The sequence below is a fragment of the Cucurbita maxima genome, unplaced genomic scaffold (genome assembly GCF_002738345.1).
Source record: "Cucurbita maxima cultivar Rimu unplaced genomic scaffold, Cmax_1.0 Cma_Scf00013, whole genome shotgun sequence".
In the NCBI taxonomy this organism is placed as follows: Eukaryota; Viridiplantae; Streptophyta; class Magnoliopsida; order Cucurbitales; family Cucurbitaceae; genus Cucurbita; species Cucurbita maxima.
The window spans coordinates 1,340,954-1,361,551 of NW_019272029.1; the positions used below are offsets into that span (position 1 = coordinate 1,340,954).

A 20,598-nucleotide genomic window follows, 5' to 3' on the forward strand; every position below is an offset into this window, starting at 1 on the left:
TTAATTTTTAATAATAATATTAAAGTATTATTAGTTCTCTTCATTCTCGAAGATATTTTTAATTTGTAGGAAATTGTTCATTCTCTCTAATTTTAAGTTAAATTCACACATAGATTTGAGTGAGATAAAACAAACTACAAGATAATTAATGCTTAAACTTTAAATTTATTAACAAAATAAAAAAAATGGAAAAAGTTAATAATAAAATGTTGTATTTAGAGTTAATTTTTTATAATTATTATTAAAACTACTCCCAACATCATTTTTTTATTAGGTAGGAAATAGTTAATTCTCTTTATAAATTAAATGATAATTAAGTTAGATTATTATGTACCTCTTAAAAATAAATAATAATTATTGTCTAATTATTTAAGTTAGTCAAATTTGTTGCTTTATTATCAAGCTAATTACTTGTTCTAGATTCGCGAGACTAATATGAAACTATATTCTTAAAATCATCGAACTATTAAATTAAAAAAATATATAATTTAGTATTTAAATTTATACGAAGATTATACGTAAAAATTTATAATAATTTAGGAAGGTGGTAAGATCCTTCTAAGCTTTTAATTTAATATTTTTTTTCTTCTAATAATACTTATTAATTTATTTTAGCTTATTGAGCCGACCACATTAAATTCGACAATACAAAAACATTATTAAAAAAATCTCCGCGTTTGATTAATTAAACTAAAACGTAATAAAAAAGAAAAAAAAGAGTGGCTATTGAAGTCGAAAGAAATTGTAGGAACTATTTGTAAAAAAAACGGCGTCGTTTCCGAGGTTATGTGCACGGACACGTGGAGTCCATGCAAGTTATATGATCCACGTGTGCATGCTTTTATTAATGGAATCCGACGGCTGAGATTGGTTTTTGACTTTTTTCTCCAACAAATGAGACAACTGGCATTGGGTCAAACGCGCTTCCAAGTAATCTAGAGAACTGTAAAGTATCAAAAATCGATTTTATTTAATCATTTCATTTTTCCCTATAAATCCAATTAATTAGCATTCATTAAAATTGATTCCCAACAAAATCATGCTTTTACTTTCCTTATTATTATTATTTATTAAAGATAATAATAAAAAAGGATAAATAGTGCTCGGAACGAGCGTTCATTTTCAATGCCTTGAAAAACAGGTCGATTTTCATGACAACGCCTTTTTCTAACTCGATTATTATTTCATTTAAAATATTAATAAATAATAATTAGATTTTACAAACGAGATCGAACTGCGACATTGCTTAAAAAAACTCGTAATTTTATTTAAATGAGTTAATAATTAATTTATAATAACTTTTGATGTTGTAAAAGGATATTTTAATTTCTTTTTTTTTTTAATTTATTTAAACAATGAATAAAAAAAAATGACACACGAGGAAGCAAGTGTAGGGAACAAGTGTAGTACTGTACTGGGAATTGGTCGGTAGGAGCAGTACTCTGATGGTGGCAGGTACACAGTAAGGACGCAGTTCGTCACGTGGCCACGTCATAATTTTTTATTTTCCCCTGAAGCCAAAACCCTGGTGAGGTGGAAAAACTAATTTTTTATTAATTTATTATCTAGCATCTGATCTCGTGAAACTTTTGTTTGTTTCTGCTTAAATTTTATTACCATTAATTAAATTTTAATTTAAACAATTTTAATTTCGTTGACTAGGCTCCACCTACACCAACACGTGGAAGGAAACCCAACACGTAGCTTCTTTGTTATGAGATTTGCCTTCTATATAATAATTTCCATTTTTTTTTAATTTTCTTAATATTTTTTTTTTATTTTTATAAAGTCATTTTTACATATCAATCTTGGAATACGATCTAGTTCGATACAACTCAATTTGTGTGAAAGAATTGTCACGTTTTATTTAAAAATAATTGTCAGTCTGTTAGAACTATCTTCGTACTGTAAGTAATCTAATAAACAAACGTGTATACGTGCGTGCATATGTTGATACTTTACATGCGTGTGTTATGTTCGAGGAGTGAGAATTACGAAGTTTATTTGATTACTCTCTGTCGATTATAGTGAGATATGATTCTTTCATTTTTTATAGAATATGAACTCCTTGATTGGAATTTATTATGAGTTTTACTTTCAATCCCACTTTTTTAGGGATATCATCGTGAAATTTCATTAGGATTACTAAGTTGATATATCTCATTGTGAGCTCCCGCTGGCATTAGTATGCCCCATAAGTGCTAAAATCACTGGGTTAGCTTCAGTTTAGCGTTTTAAGGACGTTTTAACCCAATAAAGATCCAAATCGATGTAAAAGTGTATGAGTCGTGCTGTTGAGAGCCAAAATGAACATGGATTATTTGATGAATAATAAAATAGGACAATTTTATTTTGGTATGTTATGGGAAATGGGGTTGGGAGTGTTAGTCATTACAACACAAACAAACAAGCAATAAAACAAAGTACAAAAACAAAAGGATACCCAATATCCAACAACCCAATTATTGAACATAAAAAAAGTTCAATTATTTAGGTGCTATATTCCCAACCAAAAATATTGACAAATATATCAATTAAAATATCAATATCTTTCAAAGATTTCCAAAAATTATTGATGCTTTAATTTCTTATCTTACAACATTCTTCGTCTATTAATAGAAGAAAGAACGATGTAAAAAGAAATATGAGGTAACGACTCATATCCACTTGTTATCGATGTTATTCGCTTTGATCTGTTACGTGTCATCATTAGTCTCACAATCCATTTCTTAGAGGTCCAACATCTTCGTTGGCATGTCACTCCGTGTTTGCCTATTCTATCATTTGTGACAACTTAAGCCCACCGCTAGCAGATATTATCCGCTTTAACTGGTTGCATACCAGTGTCGATTTTCACACCCTTGTGAGATCCCAAGCAAAAAAATAAAAATTTTATTTCAAAATTGAAAAATATCATTTTCAATATGAAATATTTAATGGGCTCTAACTACCAATAAAAGCCCACTGGGTTTTAAAGTTTCGGCCCAACAACAGTGGAATCTTCAGAGACATTTCCTACAAGCTATTATTCTTAAATTGAAATAAGTAAAATCAAATTAAATTTTAGAAAGAAAATACTTTAATGTATATAAATTTTTATATAAATAATTTTGTAATTATAAACATATATCATTTACGCCAATAGAACTAACATATATTTTTTTTAATATATAAGTATATTTATTTCCTCTCTCTATATAATATAATTATAAATTGAAAGCATGTCATACTTTAGAAGTTATGCCATCATAATTTTCATATTAATTCCTCTAAAAATAAAATTAATCAATTATTATCAAGATTGCTTGGGTATGACTTATGAGTTCATCATTTTCTTTTCTTTTCTTTACTTATTTTACCAAACTATTATAGTTTGGCATGGGTCAGTGCTTTAATCCAAACCCACAACTAGTAGATATTGTTCACTTTAACTCGTTACGTATCATCGTTAGCTTCTCGATTATTAAAAAGCACCTACTAGAAAGAGACTTCCACACCCTTGAAAAAAATAGTTTGTTCCCTTCTTCAACCAACGTGAAATTTCACAGTATAATTCTTAATCTTAAAAGAATTATTACGAGTAGAACATAGTTCAAGCAGTTAGCCACCAATATATCCCCGAATCATATGTTCAGGTCTCTTCATTCTCATTCATATGTAATTAAAAAAAAACCCGCTTTTACTCGCAAAAGTAGCATTCAATTTATAAACATATATAGAACATAATTCAATCAGTGCTGTTCTACTGCAACAATGGAGTCTCACCAATGCTTAAATGAAGACAAGGAAGTCACAAGAACATAAAGGATAGATTGGAAATAATTTCTGAACGAATCATAAATGAAGCAATGTAAAAAGAAAAGGTAGTGATTTTACATACAGTGGTTTGTGGTAAAAAAAATCATCTGGCTGTTGTGGAAGAAGCATGGGATTTCTCATCTTTATTTGACCAGATCTCCTTAATGCTACAAGCTCGAATCGAGCGTTCGATTTGACGTGTTCCAGGGCCTTCTTTTTCGAGTTGATAACAGTATCGACCGAACGTCTGTATATTCACCTGAAGTCTGAAGTCTATACTAAACAAAAACTTCATCTCCAGTTTGTTTAACTCCGTCGTGCTTATGCCCCCAACTTTCGCATAGTAAGCATTGTTGAAGAATCTGCAAATTGAGTAATTGAGTTGCATGTATATCACAAAATAGAATCATTTATAAGGTGGTGCTTACGAGTCGTCGATGAACTTAGCAGCCAGCATTATGCTCGTTATCAGCAGCCGATGAACGTTAAGAGAAGTTAACTGAATCTCCATGCACTTGAGAAATCGATCGACATAGATATTTGCAATGACAAAGCATGATGGGCTGCAGCCAAAGTACTTGAAGATGCGATCGATATAGCACCGAATACTCAGGGTGGGAGCTCGAAGGCCATGAAACATTGTACGAGCATCTTTGACTTGTGTGGCCTCCATTAGCAATTCATTTTTTTTAACAGAGCGTTCCAAAAGTGAAGAAAGAAGTGTGAGAACCCGAGGATTTCTTCGGATTCCTTTGCGCAATGACTTGAGCCCCAGATTAACGTAAATATCTGAACAAATGTCTTCGGTTCCGAGTTCTGAAGCTGCCATCTCCAAGCTGCATAGTAACATATCGTAAGAGAAAGGTAAAACTCTAATAATTTAAGTGATTGAAGTCAAGACAGCAATGCGGGAGAGAGTTCACTGATATATATTTGAATAATCATAAACAGAGGAAACACTTCGAAATCAATGACAGGGACGAGAATTTTCGGTTTTCACCATAGGCATGCAAAGGTTTCCTCGGACCAAACGGAGATTGGCCCTCGAGTGCAAAGGTAGGAGGGAGCTTGACTGCAAGACCCACCCGTCAAGCAGGGACAAAAGTCGGCCTTAGTGAACGATCCAACAGTGCCTAGTGGAAGGCTGTTGCTCAATGGATAAAAGTTACTCTAGGGATAACATATTGATCTTCCCGAAGAGCTCACATCGACGTGAAGGTTTAGCACCTCGAAGTCGGCTCTTCGCCACCTGGGGCTGTAGTATGTACTGAGAACGGTTGGGAGAGGAGTCCCACATTGACTAATTAAGAAGTTGAACATGAGTTTATAAGTAAGGAATACGTCTCCATTGGTATGAGACCTTTTGGGGAAACCAAAAGTAAAGCCATAAGAGCTTATACTCAAAGTGGACAATATCATAATGTTGTAGAGGTAAGTAATTTATAACAATATGTTCCAAGGGTTGGGTTGTTAGCCCTTAGTTGGGTTCAGAACATCGGGAGACAAATCGGTCCATATCCAGTGAGGGCATTAGAGCATGGAGAGGACCCTTCCCTAGTACGAGGGACTGGCGACTCGAATCTAATCAAACAACGTAATTCATTTGGTGTAAACTAAGTTCAAATGAGAACAAGTTATCTAGAATCACAAGAAAACCCTGCAGCAGATTGAAGGATCTAAGTGGATGACCTTAATATTAAGTTATTAAGGTTTCAACCTAGAGGTTCCAAGCTCCTTTTTCTTAAGTTCGTAAGTTTATCCAACAGGAATAAGTTCTTAAGTTCAATTCAAAAACACACACAGGCAGGTCCAGTTCAACTTTCATCTTCAAGAACAAGAAGGAAAAATTAGGGAACAAGATCATCTCCAGTGTACTCTATCGTACTAGAAAGGGTTCAATAATGAATCAACTTAAATTCATGAAGTTAACAAGAATTAACACACAACTCAACAAGCCAAAACAAAACAGCTAATCCAAAACCAAATCCAAGTTTCACAGAGTAACTTTAGCCCTAAAAAGTTGAAATAAATTCAATTCACGCAAAATCTAGATCCCATAAACAGAAACAACAACGAATCCAACAATTTCAACTAAAATCAAAATAAAATCGGATAAGATAAGAACAAAAGAAGCAATCCATGAAGAGATTCGAGGAAGAACATACTTACAGAAGAGGGAAAACGGGAGATAGCAATGGGATCTAGTTCGAGCGCTACATGAGAGGGGAAAGGGGAAGAGAATCTGAATGAGATGGAAGAAGGATAAACAATGCGTTATGAAGCTTGTTTCCTGCTCTATCGTCCATGTTCCTTCCTTCTCCCTTGCTTTTCTGCTCAATCTTTTTTAGATACAAATTGGGTTCAAGGATTCTCTTTCTCTTCACATGGGAAGTCGGGAAATCTTCACACATTCACAAGAACAGGAACTTCTCTCACTAACTTTCTCTCTCTACAAAGCAAATGGGCGAGACATAAATAATGTAATAAAATTTTAGGGGTGAATTTATCAAACAATCGCCGCTGTTTAAGAGGCAAAGATAAAAGGGCCAAAGGCCAAAATTTTGTTTTTCTTTTCTTTTTTTCTTTAAATATTTAGATTTATTTTTTTAAAAAAATTGTCTTGTTGTGTAAAAGAGGCGGGCGGATTCGGGACGGATGTCTATTTTATCTACCGGATTAACAGCTCCAAACGTTCTTCGTTTAGACGGGTAACGAGGGAGAGGGTGAAAAACATTTATATTTATAAGAATTAAATAATAAAAATTATGGTTTTAAAAAGATTTTAAAGTTGAAAATTGGAGAGGGAAAATAAAATAAATTATTAGACCTTTTTTAACAAATAAATTGATTTATTTTTAGTAAGATTAAAGTTCAACTAAATTAAGTTAATTGTAATTTTCTCATTGATTTCTACTTAAAAAAACACAATTAATATCATTCCACAATAAATAGTGGTCAACTTCTCACATTAATTCATCATTAATTATAGTTTTGTTAATCAAATTTAGTTATTATTATTTAAAAAAACATTTTAAACAATAACTAAAACTATTTTTAAGATTATGATTATATAAATGTGAGTATTTTAAATCATAACTATAATATTTGGATAATCATAATTAGGCCATAGTTAGTGGGTCACTTTTGCAAAAAAAAAAAAAAAAAAGACTAATAAAAATGCTTAAAATTAAGTTAGAAAGAAAGAAATAAGAAATTAATTATTTATATAATTTGGTGCAAATATTTTATTCTATCAGATAATGATGGGTGCAAATCGTAGCAGCAATTATTGCACCCACCGCTAATAATTATTCTATTTGATGACGATTTTCTATTTTTTTAATCTAAAAATGAATAAATTAGAATTAATAGTATTATTTAATTAAAAATATAAATTTTAAAATATCTATGTCGATTTATTTGGTTTTCAAATTTTAAAAAAACATATCATTAAAGTCTAGTCAGCATATACCAAACAAAAACATATCATTAAAGTCTAGTCAGCACATATTAATTACATACGTCAATTTAAAAAAAAAAAAAAAATTGAAGTGGAATGAATGAAAAATGATATTAAAAAAATAAAAATAAAAATAGAGCAGCCGCCGACGGTGGCAGCTGGCAACTACTGTCGGCACCGACAGCACACAACTAAGCCACCTCATTCATTTTGTCCACGTGTTTTCTTTATATTTTTTTATTAAATATAAATTACTCAATATCCAAAATAAAAACTTTATTTATTTATTTTTTTATTTTTTTAAGTTAACTAACCGATTAGATTTAAGAATTTATTAAAAATAAAATTTAAATTTAAAATTTCAAAAAAAAATTAAATTTATTAGATACAAAATTAAAAATTTAAGATCTCGAACAAAAAAAATAAATAAATAACAAAATTTATAATTTAATATATTTTAAGAAGGGCCACCATTGTATTGTATAGTCCAACAAACAAAGAACTGCAACATAACAAAAGTCTTAACTAAAGAGTAAGCAAGCAAGGGAGGAGTTACAAGCATCAAGAAGGAACTCATATTCAAGTTCATTTTTGTTTAGTGAGCTTCTTTCTCTTGCTTGAAGGAGGTACATTGCCAGCGTTGAGAACCGTAACCTTGTCGAGTTCTACTTGAGACGTAGCTTGAGTCGATTCAGAAGCTCTCAAACCGTTCAAGATCAAAACAACATCCTTCAACTTCTCCAACATTACAAAAGCATCACGATTCCCGTTCTTGTACTGCACAATCTTACAACTAAATAAGTATCGTTATGCCTATGTTCGGTGTGTGAGTTTGCTTATGCCGAGCTATCGGTTTGCTAATCCCATGTATTGTATAAACTCATGTAAATAATTAACAAACTTTTTAGGCACTAAACATCAATTAGCTTAAAGATTAGAAAGTCAACAAGTTAAAAAGTCAGAGACATGACATAATTTAGACATGGACATAACACAAAATAGGCATTAGTGCTGGTAACACATTGTTTTCAGAAAATGATGCATGTAAATTAACAATATAAAATGCTCAATCAGATGATATTATTGAGAATATTTTGGTATAATAAGGACCAAATTCAACAAGATTACTTTGTTAATGCCTTTGGACTCTATTTGATCGAGAAAAGTTTAAAAGACAACCTGTGAGATCCCACATCGATTGGAGAGGGGAATGGAACATTCCTTATGAGGGTGTGAAACATTTTCCTAGTAGACATGTTTTAAAACCGTGAGGCTGATTGTGATACGTAACGAGGCAAAACAGACAATATTTCCCAACGGTGGGTTTGGGCTGTTATAAATGGGACAAGACCAGACACTAGGCGGTGTGGTCAACGAGCAAATTGGCCCCCAAGGGAGTAGATTGTGAGATCTCACGTTGGTTGGAGAGGGGAATAGAGCATTCTTTATAAGGGTGTGAAAACCTTCTCCCTAGTAGACATGTTTTAAAATCGTGAGGCCGATGACGATACGTAATGGACCAAAGGAAAACCTGGGTTTGGAACGGCTAAAATCGCTATAAAAGTGGAGATATTCATATTATCTCTTATGCTAAGTGGGCTTAACATGGCTGACAGAATGTAGAGCAGGAATCTTGTCTTGCTTATTCTTATAGTAAGATCTCACATCAGTTGGAGAGTGGAACGAAACATTTTTTATAAGGATGTGAAAACTTCTTCCTAGCGGATGCATTTTAAAAACCTTGAGGGGAAGCCCCAAGGGGAAAGCTCAAAGAGGACAATCTCCACTAGCGGTGGGCTTGGACAGTTACAAATGGTATCAGAGCTAGACACCGAGTGGTGTGCCAACAAGAATGCTGAGCACTGAAGGGGGGGTGGACACCAGGCGGTGTGCCAATGAGGATGCTAAGCCCATCCGAAGGGTGGATTGTGAGATCCCACATCGACTAAAGAGGAGAACGAGTGTGAGCAAGGAAGCTAGGCTCCAAAAGGGAGTGGATTGTGAGATCCCACATTAGTTGGAGAGGGGAACCATAGAATGTCTTGTATAGTAAGGAGAGATTGTTACTGTAAGAGCCTACATCAGTTGGAGAGGAGAACGAAACATTCTTTATAAGAGTGTGGAAATTTCTCCCTAGCGGGCGCATTTTAAAAACCTTGAGAGGAAGCCCCAAAGGGTTACTCAAAGAGGACGATATCTGCTACAGTGGGCTTGGCCTGTTACACATGGTATTAGAACCAGAGACCGGGTGGTGTGTCAACAAGGATGTTGAGCCCTAAAGGGGGTGGACATCAGGCAGTGTGCCAGTGAGGACGCTAAGCCCCTTCAGGAGGGTGGATTGTGAGATTCCACATCGACTAGAGAGGGGAACGAGTGTTAGCGAGGACATTGGGCTCCGAAGGGGAGTGGAATATGAGATCCCACATCAGTTGGAGAGGGGAACGAAACATTCTTTACAAAGGTGTGGAAACCTCTCCCTAGAAAACACGTTTTAAAAACCTTCAAGAGAAATCCGAAAGGGTAAGTCCAAAAAGGACAATATCCACTAGCAACGTTTTTGCTACCCTCTTTTGTAGGCAAGTCATTATACAATTCTAACTATTATAACTGAGCTGGGCGCTTGTTTACTAGTTCTAAGGCTCTTTTGGGACTTTCTTATGGACGTTTTTATCCTATCAACAAAAGTTTCTTCGGTTCCTTTTCAAACAAAAAAAAAAAAAAAACAAAACAATGTCCATGCAGATCATAACCACGATAGCTAGCAGAAGTAGAATTCGATAATACAGACCGCTTCGAATCGTTCGTGAGCATTCTCCAACTTTTTCGTAAGCACTCGATTTTCTTCAGCTAGTTCTTCAATCTGCACATAACCAAATAGTTGGTTCTTTAATGAGCTCAAGTTGGCATCAAAAACATTTGAAGATGGATATCACTAAGAGAACCTTTTTCTGGGAAGCTATATACATGCTCTTGTAGTTCATATCGGGCGTAGGTACTGTTTCGACTAAGAACGATCGTTTGATTACCTGCCATTCACCAATTAATGAGCAAAATCATTCAACCTAAGAACACAACAGAAAAGAAAAAAAATGGTCTGTACCTCTGTCTTTATTGAGTCTAAGGTATGGCCATGTGTTTCGAATAGTTTAAGAATATCGTCAATTTTCGCTTCAAAACTCCTTGTCCCCATCATTAACTCTGGCCAACCATTCTGTTTGCTAGGAGATGGAGAACTTTTCTCATGGTCAGTAGGTAACTCGTCTTCTTTATCACTTTCACTAAGAGTAATCTCTTCAACAACGTTCTGTATTTTGAAGTTTAGAGGCGTAGAATTTTGTATACGCTCCGATCGACGGATAGAGACCGTATTCACTTTCTTTTTAGAAGAACTTCGACTGGTGGATGGTGATTTTACTTTCTTCAAGGATGGATTGGTACCTCCTTCTGATTTCTCAGATGGTGTCATTGTGCTTTCGTGTGTTGCTTCTGTGCTCTGCAAAAACGAATGATCTTTTCGGGCTTTGATTTTGAAGTACTAACTCAGCAGATTGATTCAAAACGCACAAGTTATTCTACTGTTTCGAAATTTACTCGAGAGAGGGATAAAGGTAATGCGCACACAGACACAAAAAGCATAGGAGCGTGTCAAATGCAACTGTGAGATCCCGCATTGGTTGGAGAGGAGAACGAAACACTCTTTATAAGGGATAGAAACCTCTCTCTACTAGACGCGTTTTAAAAATCTTGAGGGGAAGCTCATAAGGGAAAGTCCAAAGAGAACAATATTTGTTAGGGGTGTTCTTCGGCCGTTACATTACACCACACAACCAGAGCAAGGATGAAAGTTGAGATACTCAAGATAAAGTCTAAAACATTGACTCTCCCAAGCACAAACAACCAATAAAGATTTCATGAGCAGGGTATTGATGCAACGTTCTTGAACAAAGAACATCCACAAATGAAATGGCCCAGTAGCATACGTAGCTAATGTAACATCTCAAGCTCACTACTAGCAGATATTGTCTTCTTTGGACTTTCCCTTTCGGACATTCCCACAAGGTTTTAAAATGCGTCTGCTAGGTAGAGGTTTCCACACTCTTGTAAAAAATGTTTTGTTCCCCTCTCCAACCGATGTGAGATCTCACAATCCACCCCCTTCGAAGTTTAGAGTCCTCGTTGGCACTTGTCCCCCTCTCCAATTGATGTGGGATCTCACAATCCATCCCCCTTCGAAGCCTATCGTCATCGCTGGCACACCGCCCGGTGTCTAGCTCTGATACCATTTGTAACAGTCCAAGCTTGCCATTAGTAGATATAGTCTTCTTTGGACTTTCCCTTCCGGGCTGCCCCTCAAGGTTATAGAATGTGCGTCTGCTAGGGAGAGGTTTCCACACCTTTATAAAGAATGCTTCGTTCCCCTCTCCAACCGATGTGGGATCTCACAATCCACCCCCTTCAAGGTCCAACATCCTCGCTAGCACTCGTTTACCTCTCCAATCGATGTGGGATCTCACAACTAAACTCCTAAAAGAACCCTATAATGAAAATTTTGCAGTTCCAAAGGACGATTGAAGAAAAAGTTCAGCAACAAAGTGACGATCATTATGTGAGTCTATAGTTCGTTACTATGCCATTGCTATCCACTTAAGATTACATAAGGGAAAGACCATTAACTTCATTACTTCCATTCCATTCCATTCTATAAGTTCATTACTAGCTTCAACTTCAAATTTAAAACGAGTAATTCTCAAACACAAACAGCTTAAGAGTTCGAAACAAAAATGCATGAAACAAACAGAACAAGAATAAGAGTCGAATCACATACCAATTCTGCATTCTCCCCAGATTTTGCCGCCTGCGATTTGTTCCTCATCTCGTAGCCGCAGCGAAAAAACCCTTTAAACAATAACCGATCAAAACATAGAATCTTCCCACAAAACTTCACGTTTCAATCGAATGAGAACGACCCAATAACGTGAGCGATCAATCACTTTCCGGAAATAGAATCTTCAAATTTCAGAAGGTCTGAGCATTTGAAGCCCACGATAATGGCGCCTCCAATAATGTACTGATACTGATCAAGATTTTGGGTTGATTTTAGCTTCACTTTCTTGAAATGTTACTTAAAAATATAAAAATATAAAAATATAAGATAGAATTCGGCCTTTCGAAAAATAGGTTACCACCAACCCTACATAACTCATATATATTTAATATTTGAACAAAATCTTACGTGTTATAAATATTTAAGGTTTATAACGATAACTGCAACTCATATATATTTAATATTTGAACAAAATTTTAGTTATTAATGTATGTGTATCGACCCGTAACATTTTTTAAATAATTACATTTAGTCTTTCAAGATTTTTTTCTTAAATTTTAATTTTTTATTTTATAATTTAATTAGAATTTATCAATTAAATTTTAAAATTATTCATATTGTTTTTATTATAACATATATTTGTTTAGTCTATACATTAAATATGGAAGGAAATAATATATTAATGTATTCTTCAATATTTAATGGATTATAGATATTATTGATATTTAATGTATAATATATTAAAATATGTGATTTGAATTTAACGAAATTTCTTTTTAAATTGTTATAAACAAATACGTGGCATGGATTTAGCTAAATCTTTTTATTTATTAAAGTGAACATTTTTTTAATTAAAAAAATGGAAATTAAAATGGTAATTTATATAATATACTATATATATATTTTAATGATTATAATATAAACTTTGCTCAAAAGTGGGGCATAAGCCCAATAAGAGGTTTAAACATGATATCCTACACCCTCACAATTTGGGTATCTTAATGGGCTTTAGGCCCAATTTTGGCCTATGATCCAAACTCATTTTATAACTTTGGGTATCTTCAATGGGCTTTAGGCCCAACATCTGGCCTATGATCCAAACTCATTTTAGAAATTTGGGTATCTTCAATGGGCTTTAGGCCCAACATCTGGCCTATTATCAAACTCATTTTAGAAATTTGGGTATCTTCAATGGGCTTTAGGCCCAACATCTGGCCTATGATCCAAACTCATTTTAGAAATTTGGGTATCTTCAATGGGCTTTAGGCCCAACATCTGGCCTATGATCCAAACTCATTTTAGAAATTTGGGTATCTTCAATGGGCTTTAGGCCCAACATCTGGCCTATGATCCAAACTCATTTTAGAAATTTGGGTATCTTCAATGGGCTTTAGGCCCAACATCTGGCCTATGATCCAAACTCATTTTAGAAATTTGGGTATCTTCAATGGGCTTTAGGCCCAACATCTGGCCTATGATCAAACTCATTTTAGAAATTTGGGTATCTTCAATGGGCTTTAGGCCCAACATCTGGCCTATGATCCAAACTCATTTTAGAAATTTGGGTATCTTCAATGGGCTTTAGGCCCAACATCTGGCCTATGATCCAAACTCATTTTAGAAATTTGGGTATCTTCAATGGGCTTTAGGCCCAACATCTGGCCTATGATCCAAACTCATTTTAGAAATTTGGGTATCTTCAATGGGCTTTAGGCCCAACATCTGGCCTATGATCCAAACTCATTTTAGAAATTTGGGTATCTTCAATGGGCTTTAGGCCCAACATCTGGCCTATGATCCAAACTCATTTTATAAATTTGGGTATCTTAAATGGGCTTTAGGCCCAACATCTGGCCTATGATCCAAACTCATTTTAGAAATTTGGGTATCTTCAATGGGCTTTAGGCCCAACATCTGGCCTATGATCCAAACTCATTTTATAAATTTCGTAATAGGGGGAGAAACTAAATACACAGACTAAATTAGTCCGTAAGATCAAAATAAGGATATTCATATAACTTGCTAATTCGATCCACTAAACTACCTAACCCAAACCATTAAGGATGGATTGGGTTAGATATTTTTATTATTATTTTTTTTTTTTCCGGTTTGGATTGGACCGAATTTTTGAAAAATTAAAAATTAGGTCCGTTTACCGATTTACATTTTTTTTTTGTCAAGTTGACCAAAAATCGGGTTACAACCCAGTCTTATTTTTATATTATTATGAAAATTAAGAATATTTGACGTTTGTAGTCAAGGTTATTAATGTGTCGTAGCTTGTGAATATTTGATATCTAAGGTTCATTATATTTTAGTCATTAATTGGAGATAAATAAGATTTTTTACAATAATAATAATAAAAGAATAACGTGACAATCCAACTTGAAAATAGAGAATTGGGTTAGATTAGGTTGTAAACTTTGTTCGGGTTGCTTGATCACCAACCTAACCAGCGGAGTTGATTCAAAAGACTTTTCTAACTAACTCAACCTAGTCCGAAACTTTATTTGCAAGATGCACGAAAATGTTAGTATCATCGACGACGGGTGAATTTGGATTCTTACCCACTAGCTCGTGTCCTCATTGCCACCAAACAACAAACATTTTGCCTATTAGTTATGTTCTTGTCCACATAGGAGAAGAGCAAGAATTAATTAAATTATTATTATTATTATTTTCATTTTCCCTATAAATTCTTGCCCTCAACCACTTGTTTGTTCATATTGAACTCAATTTTGTGTGCTCCACAAGCCAAGTATCATCAATTCCAACCAAAACCCATCTCTTTTTTTGTGTTCTTAGTTCATATAAGCTTCAAAGTTGCAATCTTTTTGACAATTTGTTCATACCCAAATCTCAATCTTTTCCTCTACTCTGTTTACAATTTGCAATTTTGATACTCCAAAACAATGTCGTCGAGTATCTATCAAGCCTTGCAATCATGTCTTGAGCCTCGCCTAATCGAACCACGTGTTCTAAGACTCAAATTAACTCCCTCCAAATCCATCTCTTCCCCGCCGCCGGCGGAGGAAGATTCCGATCTCTCTGCAACTCATTCTGACCCACCAATCGAAACCCATCTAGAAATGGAAGAGAATGACGCCGCCGTCACCGTCACCGTCCCCGACGCCGAAGCTTCTCCAGCGGCCTCAAATGGCGGTGGGAGTGGTGTTGGTGGGTGGAGTATTTTCCAAGCTCTGTCGGGTCTGGATGGCCGTCCTCCAGCGAAGCTATATTATCCGACAATGGCCCTCAGCTGGAAGAGCCTCGAAATGTGCACCGAGAGCTTGGGAAGTGAAACCGGCAACGATGGCAGCGACGAGAAGATGACTCTATTTTCATCCGAAACAGAGGTGTCGCCGTCGTCTGCCTCCGGCGAAAAATCAGTGCAGTTTTCAAGGCTTCGAGCGAAGAATATCGCCAAACCGAGGTAAAATTATAAGAATACTCAATCAATTACAATAATTTTAATCTTTTAAGCATATTCTGAAGATAGATTAGTCAATAATTAATCATTTAATTACATTTTTAATCTTCAGTTATCCTCCGCCGTTGATGTCGATGAGCGGGCCGATCGGCGTTAAGGTGAAGCCTTATCGTGAAGGTGGGCGGCTGGTGCTGAAAGCGGTGTCGATTCCATCGGCGCAGCCATGTTTCGAGGCGGAGCGCAGCAGGGGAAGCCTGAGGCTGCGGTGGCTGAAGCGTTCTGATAATATAGAAGAGGCGGAGGAGAAGGGAGAGAGTGAGGAGGAGAGCAATGAGAGAGGCGGACGGCGGCGGAAGGGGCGGAGGTGCAAGGAAGGTGGCGGAGGAGGGAGAAAAGAATTGGTGAATTGGGAGCCATTTTTGGTGTCCACTTGAACAACTTTTATTCTTTTATTCTCTTTTTGATTCTGACTATGATGCCTTTTATGATACATTTTGTACGTTTATTTTAAAATATGCTAATGACAGTTATTATCGTTAATGAAATTAATAATTTTTAAAAAATCATAATATAAAGATGTCTATTAAATCCGTGGGACCAGAGCGAGGACTCACCCGAGAAACAATTCTTTAGAGATTACATTCCCCATCTTTGAGAGATTTTATTCCTCGTTCTTATCCCGACCCTCAATTTTGTCTAAATCCATGTCCCGTCTAAGTATATAGTTGTACTTATAAAATATTATTGAATTTATTAGGATGTTTTATATTTTTTAATAGAAATTATAGATTAAAAAAATTTTGAAGTGATTTTTTATATTAAAAAAAAAAATTTGCCGGATTCTAAATTTTTCGCCGCCCCGATATCTATAAAAATAATCGAGAGAATGACAATTCAAATAGGAGATGGAGACAGAGACGAAAATAGAGAAAATTTCCTCATCCCCACTCCGTCTAAGATCTTCATCATCATCCATGTGCTAAGGTTTCTAGATCCACGTCATATCACACACATACGTCTATTTTCTCTACCATCAAAATCACTCTATACAAAATCGATTATCTCAATTTAAATTGAAAATAGGTACGAGAAACAAATTTTAAAAACCTAATGACATTCATCGTTCATCATCATAATCTAAATCTATGAATCTACTAAAATTTATCCAATAATCTCGTCCCATTAGTAAAAAAACTCAATGGTAATCTCCTATGTACAATACGTTCAATACGATAATATCCAAATAACCCTAATCGTATTGTCATGTGTCAGTTTCTTATTAGTCTAGCTATGCATGTTAGAAATAAAAACATTACACAAACTCTGAATAAAAAATAATAATTTGTGTGGCAATAGCTTGTGACACCTCTTAATGGTTCTGACCACCGGTAACACTCTGACAAATTTGTAATTGGGAGTTTCATTTTCATTTTTCATCTCGAGACAAAAACTGGATAGCTGGTTTATGATTATGATTTGTATTATCCAAATTTTTTCTTTTTTTTTTAAAAGAAACCCTAAAAACTCGTAAAATTAGGTTTGGATCAATTTTGATACCTCGTAATAAGTTTCTAAATGAGTTTTGACATATTAAAACGCTAAATAGTGACACGAAATGTCTATTGACCGAACGAACGAGATAACTAACTGAACCAAACAAACAAATAAAAAATGGAGGGAAGAAAGCCAAGTTTGGATGGGTTCTACACAAACCTAATGGCCTTCCTTCCCTTTCCATGAAACTAGAAAGCAAAACCCACCACATAATATGAATAAAGCTTTCAATTCTATTAAAAATCTGTGATTTTGAATGCCCAAGCTGTCATTGTCCCCTTCTTCTTGGTATGTCATATAGAATATGGTTGAAAAGCCCACCACAAATATAAAGCCAATTTGTGTTGTAGAGTTTGAAGTCGGGATCCATGTCATCGACCTAATCCGAGTATTTGGAGCGAGATTCTCTAAAAAGTCAAGGGTTGCTGATGGCCAAGAGGCCCCATTTTCATTCTCGCTCATTTTTCTTTGTCGTATTTCTCCATACAAAATTAATAAAAGCCATGGTTGAAAATTTAGAGCGGGATTTTTTAAAAAGTAAAGGTTGTTCTCGCTCATTTTTCTCTGTCTCATTTCTCTACACAAAAGGAACAAAAGAACAATTCCGACGTAAGAGAGCAACTTAGGTTTTAAATCGGTTTAAAATTTGATAAAAATTTTAAGTTCGTTTAAAATTAGAGTTTTGCTCAAAAATCTATTTTCTTAGAAATATTCTTTCTCACCCCAATTACGAAAAAAACATTATTTTAAAGTTTTACGTCACTTACTCACGATTTGAGTTAATATGACCATGGCAAAGTCTTAAGAAACTCTAAGTAGTAGAATTGAACATATAGAAGCAATAAACCCATTCTAGATGTATTAGAAAAAATTTACAACCCGAACAATTAGATTAGGTCTAAAAAATGTTCAAATTCGACCAAAACCGACACTCCTAACCCATACCTGATCCTAATGATAAAGTATGTCCGTAGATCCTAATCGATCGTAGGAAGTAGGTGATTTGATGGGAACAAGTTGGGTATGCAAATCCCCAGACTTAGAAAGGGAATTTCGATGGGAATCAATCTAAAAAGCAACACAAAAATGGCTATTATTTACTTCGTCGGGAAACTAAAACCACAATATCCCATATCTTCTTGAAAGCTATGCTACAAAGAAAAACAAAATCTCCATTGCAGAACTGTGCTGTACAGAGAGATGCTGTGGGGAACGATGGGGATGGATGACATTTGCTTGTAAATTTCGACGTTATATATACATGTCTCGACAGAGAAATGTCGAGGGCTTAATTTTATGAAAATTTCTATAGAAATGATAGATATTTTTTAGATTTTCTAAATTAATAAAAAAAAATTACACTTTTTTACTACGTTACAATACTTCTCCCTACTACCAATATATACCTCGAACCATTAGTTTCAAGTTAGGACTCAAAGACTTTAGGGTCACAAATCCATCACAAATCATATTATTTTAAAAAATTCTCCTCACCTCTCTTTTTTGTCATTCGTATCTACAGGTAACATATTCTTAATTATCTACAAATTATTGTTTAATTAATTAACATACACATTATTTTTCAATCATTGTAAAATAAAAGAAAATAAAATACAAAATTAATAATATGTTGTCTAAAATGTTAAAAGATGATTGGTGTAAGTGTGGATACAAAAATAGATTCCCCAAATCCAACCATTTGAAATTCCTTGATCATATGAGCAAGTGGGATGTCATTGCACACAACAATCCAAAACATCAATCATTGTGCCATTTTTCATTGCTTGGATTTGGGATCTATTTTGTGTGTAATGTAATGGATTTCATGCATGCCAAGCTATTACGTGGTTGAAATGTGAAAAAAAAAAAAAAAAAAAAAAAAAAAAAGTGGCGTAGTTAGAAGTTTACCGAAGTATATTAAGCATCAAAATTCTATTAAACCAAGCTATTCCAAAGCACATTTGTCGGGATAATTTTAAGATATCCTAACACAAGCTATTTGCATAGATAGAAAGAGACTACGTAAAATTCTATTGCGTCGATAGAAATTTCATTGACATGACAAAAAAAAAAACAATATTAAAGATTTAATAATCTATCAAAAACCTATTTTACATAAATTTAGCGACATAAAACACGTTTTTAAAAATATTTAAGAAAATAAAGCTATCATATCGATCTAAATTTGTTTTTTTTTTTTTTTCCCCTTCAAGCAAGCAAATAAAAGGCAATGAAGCATGAATGGAAAAGAGGCAGGATTGGATCAGAAAAAGACAATCAGAAAGAAGCAAAGGCAAGTGGATGCTGTATGTGCTTTCGCTAAATATGGCAGTGTAGTTGCAGAATTCAAAAGAAAACAATTTCAGATATCATTACTCTTAGCCGAAGTAGAGAAGGTTGGAGAATCTAGAGAACTCCTAGCAGTAATAAGTAATAACAGATTTTTTGTATATCCTAATTTCCCTAAGCCCCCCTATTTATTTGGTTCTTGTTCCTCAACTTTCAAATTTTACTTTTAAATATTTTCATGTAATCTATGAAATTGTCGTTAATTCTTTTTATGATGCTTTAATAAAATTTAGAATTTGTTTTGAAATCTAATATAGGATAATCTAGTATATATGACTTCAAATACAAATTTAATTGAAAGTATTACATAACACGAATATAATTCAACCAACATATAATAATAATAATGTAGTCTTTACTTAATTCAACTAACATATAATAATGTACTCTTCACTTGATCAAATAAGCAATAAAAGTATCGATATTAAAATTCTATCAAATAATTTAAAACAACTTAAGCCAGTATTAAATTTTCGTTATTTATTTTTTGAAAAGAAAAATGCTGTTTTTTTTAATATATATATATATATATATATATATATATATATATATATATATATATATGGTGAGCATTTCTTGTTTCTGGATTGAAAAAGAAAATTCTAGATTAAAAACGTAAAAACTTATACATATATATATATTAAAAATATTTGTTATCCCTTTTAGAAGTCAAGAACGATAAACTAATTATTTATTTGTATTTAAGAAAAAATTGGAAACATGAATAAGGACAAGAAATTAAATTTTGTTGTTCCCAAAATTTATACACAATTCCAAAAAGTTTTTGAAAAATGAGAAACAGGAAATAATTATAAACCCTTGCGCTTCTCAATAAGCAGCCAAATTTGGAGCCATCTAGCATGACTATTATTAGGCACCATTTATAGAAAAAAAAAATTTAAAAATGTCAAATCAGACTAAATTTTAACTAAACTTATAATTTAACCATTAAAATTGTACTAAACTTATCATTCAATCATTAAAATTTGAATGAGATGTTTACCAGTTCAGCGATGAGAATGATGGAAACCTGTGTGAGAAATACTGTGCAGGAGATAATAACTTTAAAATTCTGAAGAGGTATGATACAATCAATATATGATAGCATATTCTTACCTGTATATGTATTCCCCTAATCACTTTGATGATAGCCCTTCATTTATCCAAGACAATGAAGATAAA

The 20,598-nt window shown here is 33.9% G+C and overlaps 3 protein-coding genes across 6 annotated transcripts; 1 reads left to right on the forward strand and 2 right to left on the reverse strand.

Moving 5' to 3' along the window:
• Positions 1-3,677: 3,677 nt before the first annotated feature.
• Positions 3,678-6,315, reverse strand: LOC111488841 (cyclin-P3-1-like). 2 transcript variants are annotated; one of them, XM_023136784.1, is made up of 3 exons: positions 5,968-6,315; positions 4,227-4,634; positions 3,678-4,160 (listed from the first exon to the last, which is right to left on the reverse strand). In XM_023136784.1, exons 2-3 carry the CDS (start codon positions 4,625-4,627, stop codon positions 3,902-3,904), a joined length of 660 nt encoding a protein of 219 aa, XP_022992552.1. In that variant the 5' UTR covers positions 4,628-4,634; positions 5,968-6,315; the 3' UTR covers positions 3,678-3,901. The 2 variants fall into 2 exon arrangements, with proteins under 2 accessions (XP_022992552.1, XP_022992553.1); XM_023136785.1 differs by having other exon boundaries at positions 5,964-6,279.
• A 1,370-nt stretch (positions 6,316-7,685) lies between these two features.
• Positions 7,686-12,336, reverse strand: LOC111488838. Of its 3 annotated transcripts, none has more exons than XM_023136778.1 (5): positions 12,084-12,162; positions 10,359-10,833; positions 10,201-10,284; positions 10,047-10,118; positions 7,686-8,044 (listed from the first exon to the last, which is right to left on the reverse strand). In XM_023136778.1, the coding sequence occupies exons 2-5, from the start codon at positions 10,722-10,724 to the stop codon at positions 7,844-7,846; spliced, it is 723 nt and encodes a 240-aa protein (XP_022992546.1). In that variant the 5' UTR covers positions 10,725-10,833; positions 12,084-12,162; the 3' UTR covers positions 7,686-7,843. The 3 variants fall into 3 exon arrangements, with proteins under 3 accessions (XP_022992546.1, XP_022992545.1, XP_022992544.1); XM_023136777.1 differs by having other exon boundaries at positions 7,691-8,035; positions 10,359-10,751; positions 12,084-12,336; XM_023136776.1 differs by having other exon boundaries at positions 7,691-8,044; positions 10,359-10,751; positions 12,084-12,336.
• A 2,485-nt stretch (positions 12,337-14,821) lies between these two features.
• LOC111488835 (protein FANTASTIC FOUR 3-like) lies at positions 14,822-16,050 on the forward strand. The gene is made up of 2 exons (XM_023136772.1): positions 14,822-15,516; positions 15,626-16,050. Exons 1-2 carry the CDS (start codon positions 14,996-14,998, stop codon positions 15,945-15,947), a joined length of 843 nt encoding a protein of 280 aa, XP_022992540.1. The 5' UTR covers positions 14,822-14,995; the 3' UTR covers positions 15,948-16,050.
• The last annotated feature ends 4,548 nt before the right edge of the window (positions 16,051-20,598 follow it).

Coding starts and splice junctions, on each gene's coding strand:
- LOC111488841 (XM_023136784.1), bottom strand. CDS start 4,627: ATGGCAGCTTCAGAACTCGGAACCGAAGACATTTGTTCAGATATTTAC. Junction 4,161..4,226: donor GCTAAGTTCATCGACGACTC/GTAAGCACCACC, acceptor CTCAATTTGCAG/ATTCTTCAACAATGCTTACT.
- LOC111488838 (XM_023136776.1), bottom strand. CDS start 12,131: ATGAGGAACAAATCGCAGGCGGCAAAATCTGGGGAGAATGCAGAATTG. Junction 10,752..12,083: donor CTGGGGAGAATGCAGAATTG/GTATGTGATTCG, acceptor TCGTTTTTGCAG/AGCACAGAAGCAACACACGA. Junction 8,045..10,046: donor CTCACGAACGATTCGAAGCG/GTCTGTATTATC, acceptor TTTAGTTGTAAG/ATTGTGCAGTACAAGAACGG.
- LOC111488835 (XM_023136772.1), top strand. CDS start 14,996: ATGTCGTCGAGTATCTATCAAGCCTTGCAATCATGTCTTGAGCCTCGC. Junction 15,517..15,625: donor AAGAATATCGCCAAACCGAG/GTAAAATTATAA, acceptor TTTAATCTTCAG/TTATCCTCCGCCGTTGATGT.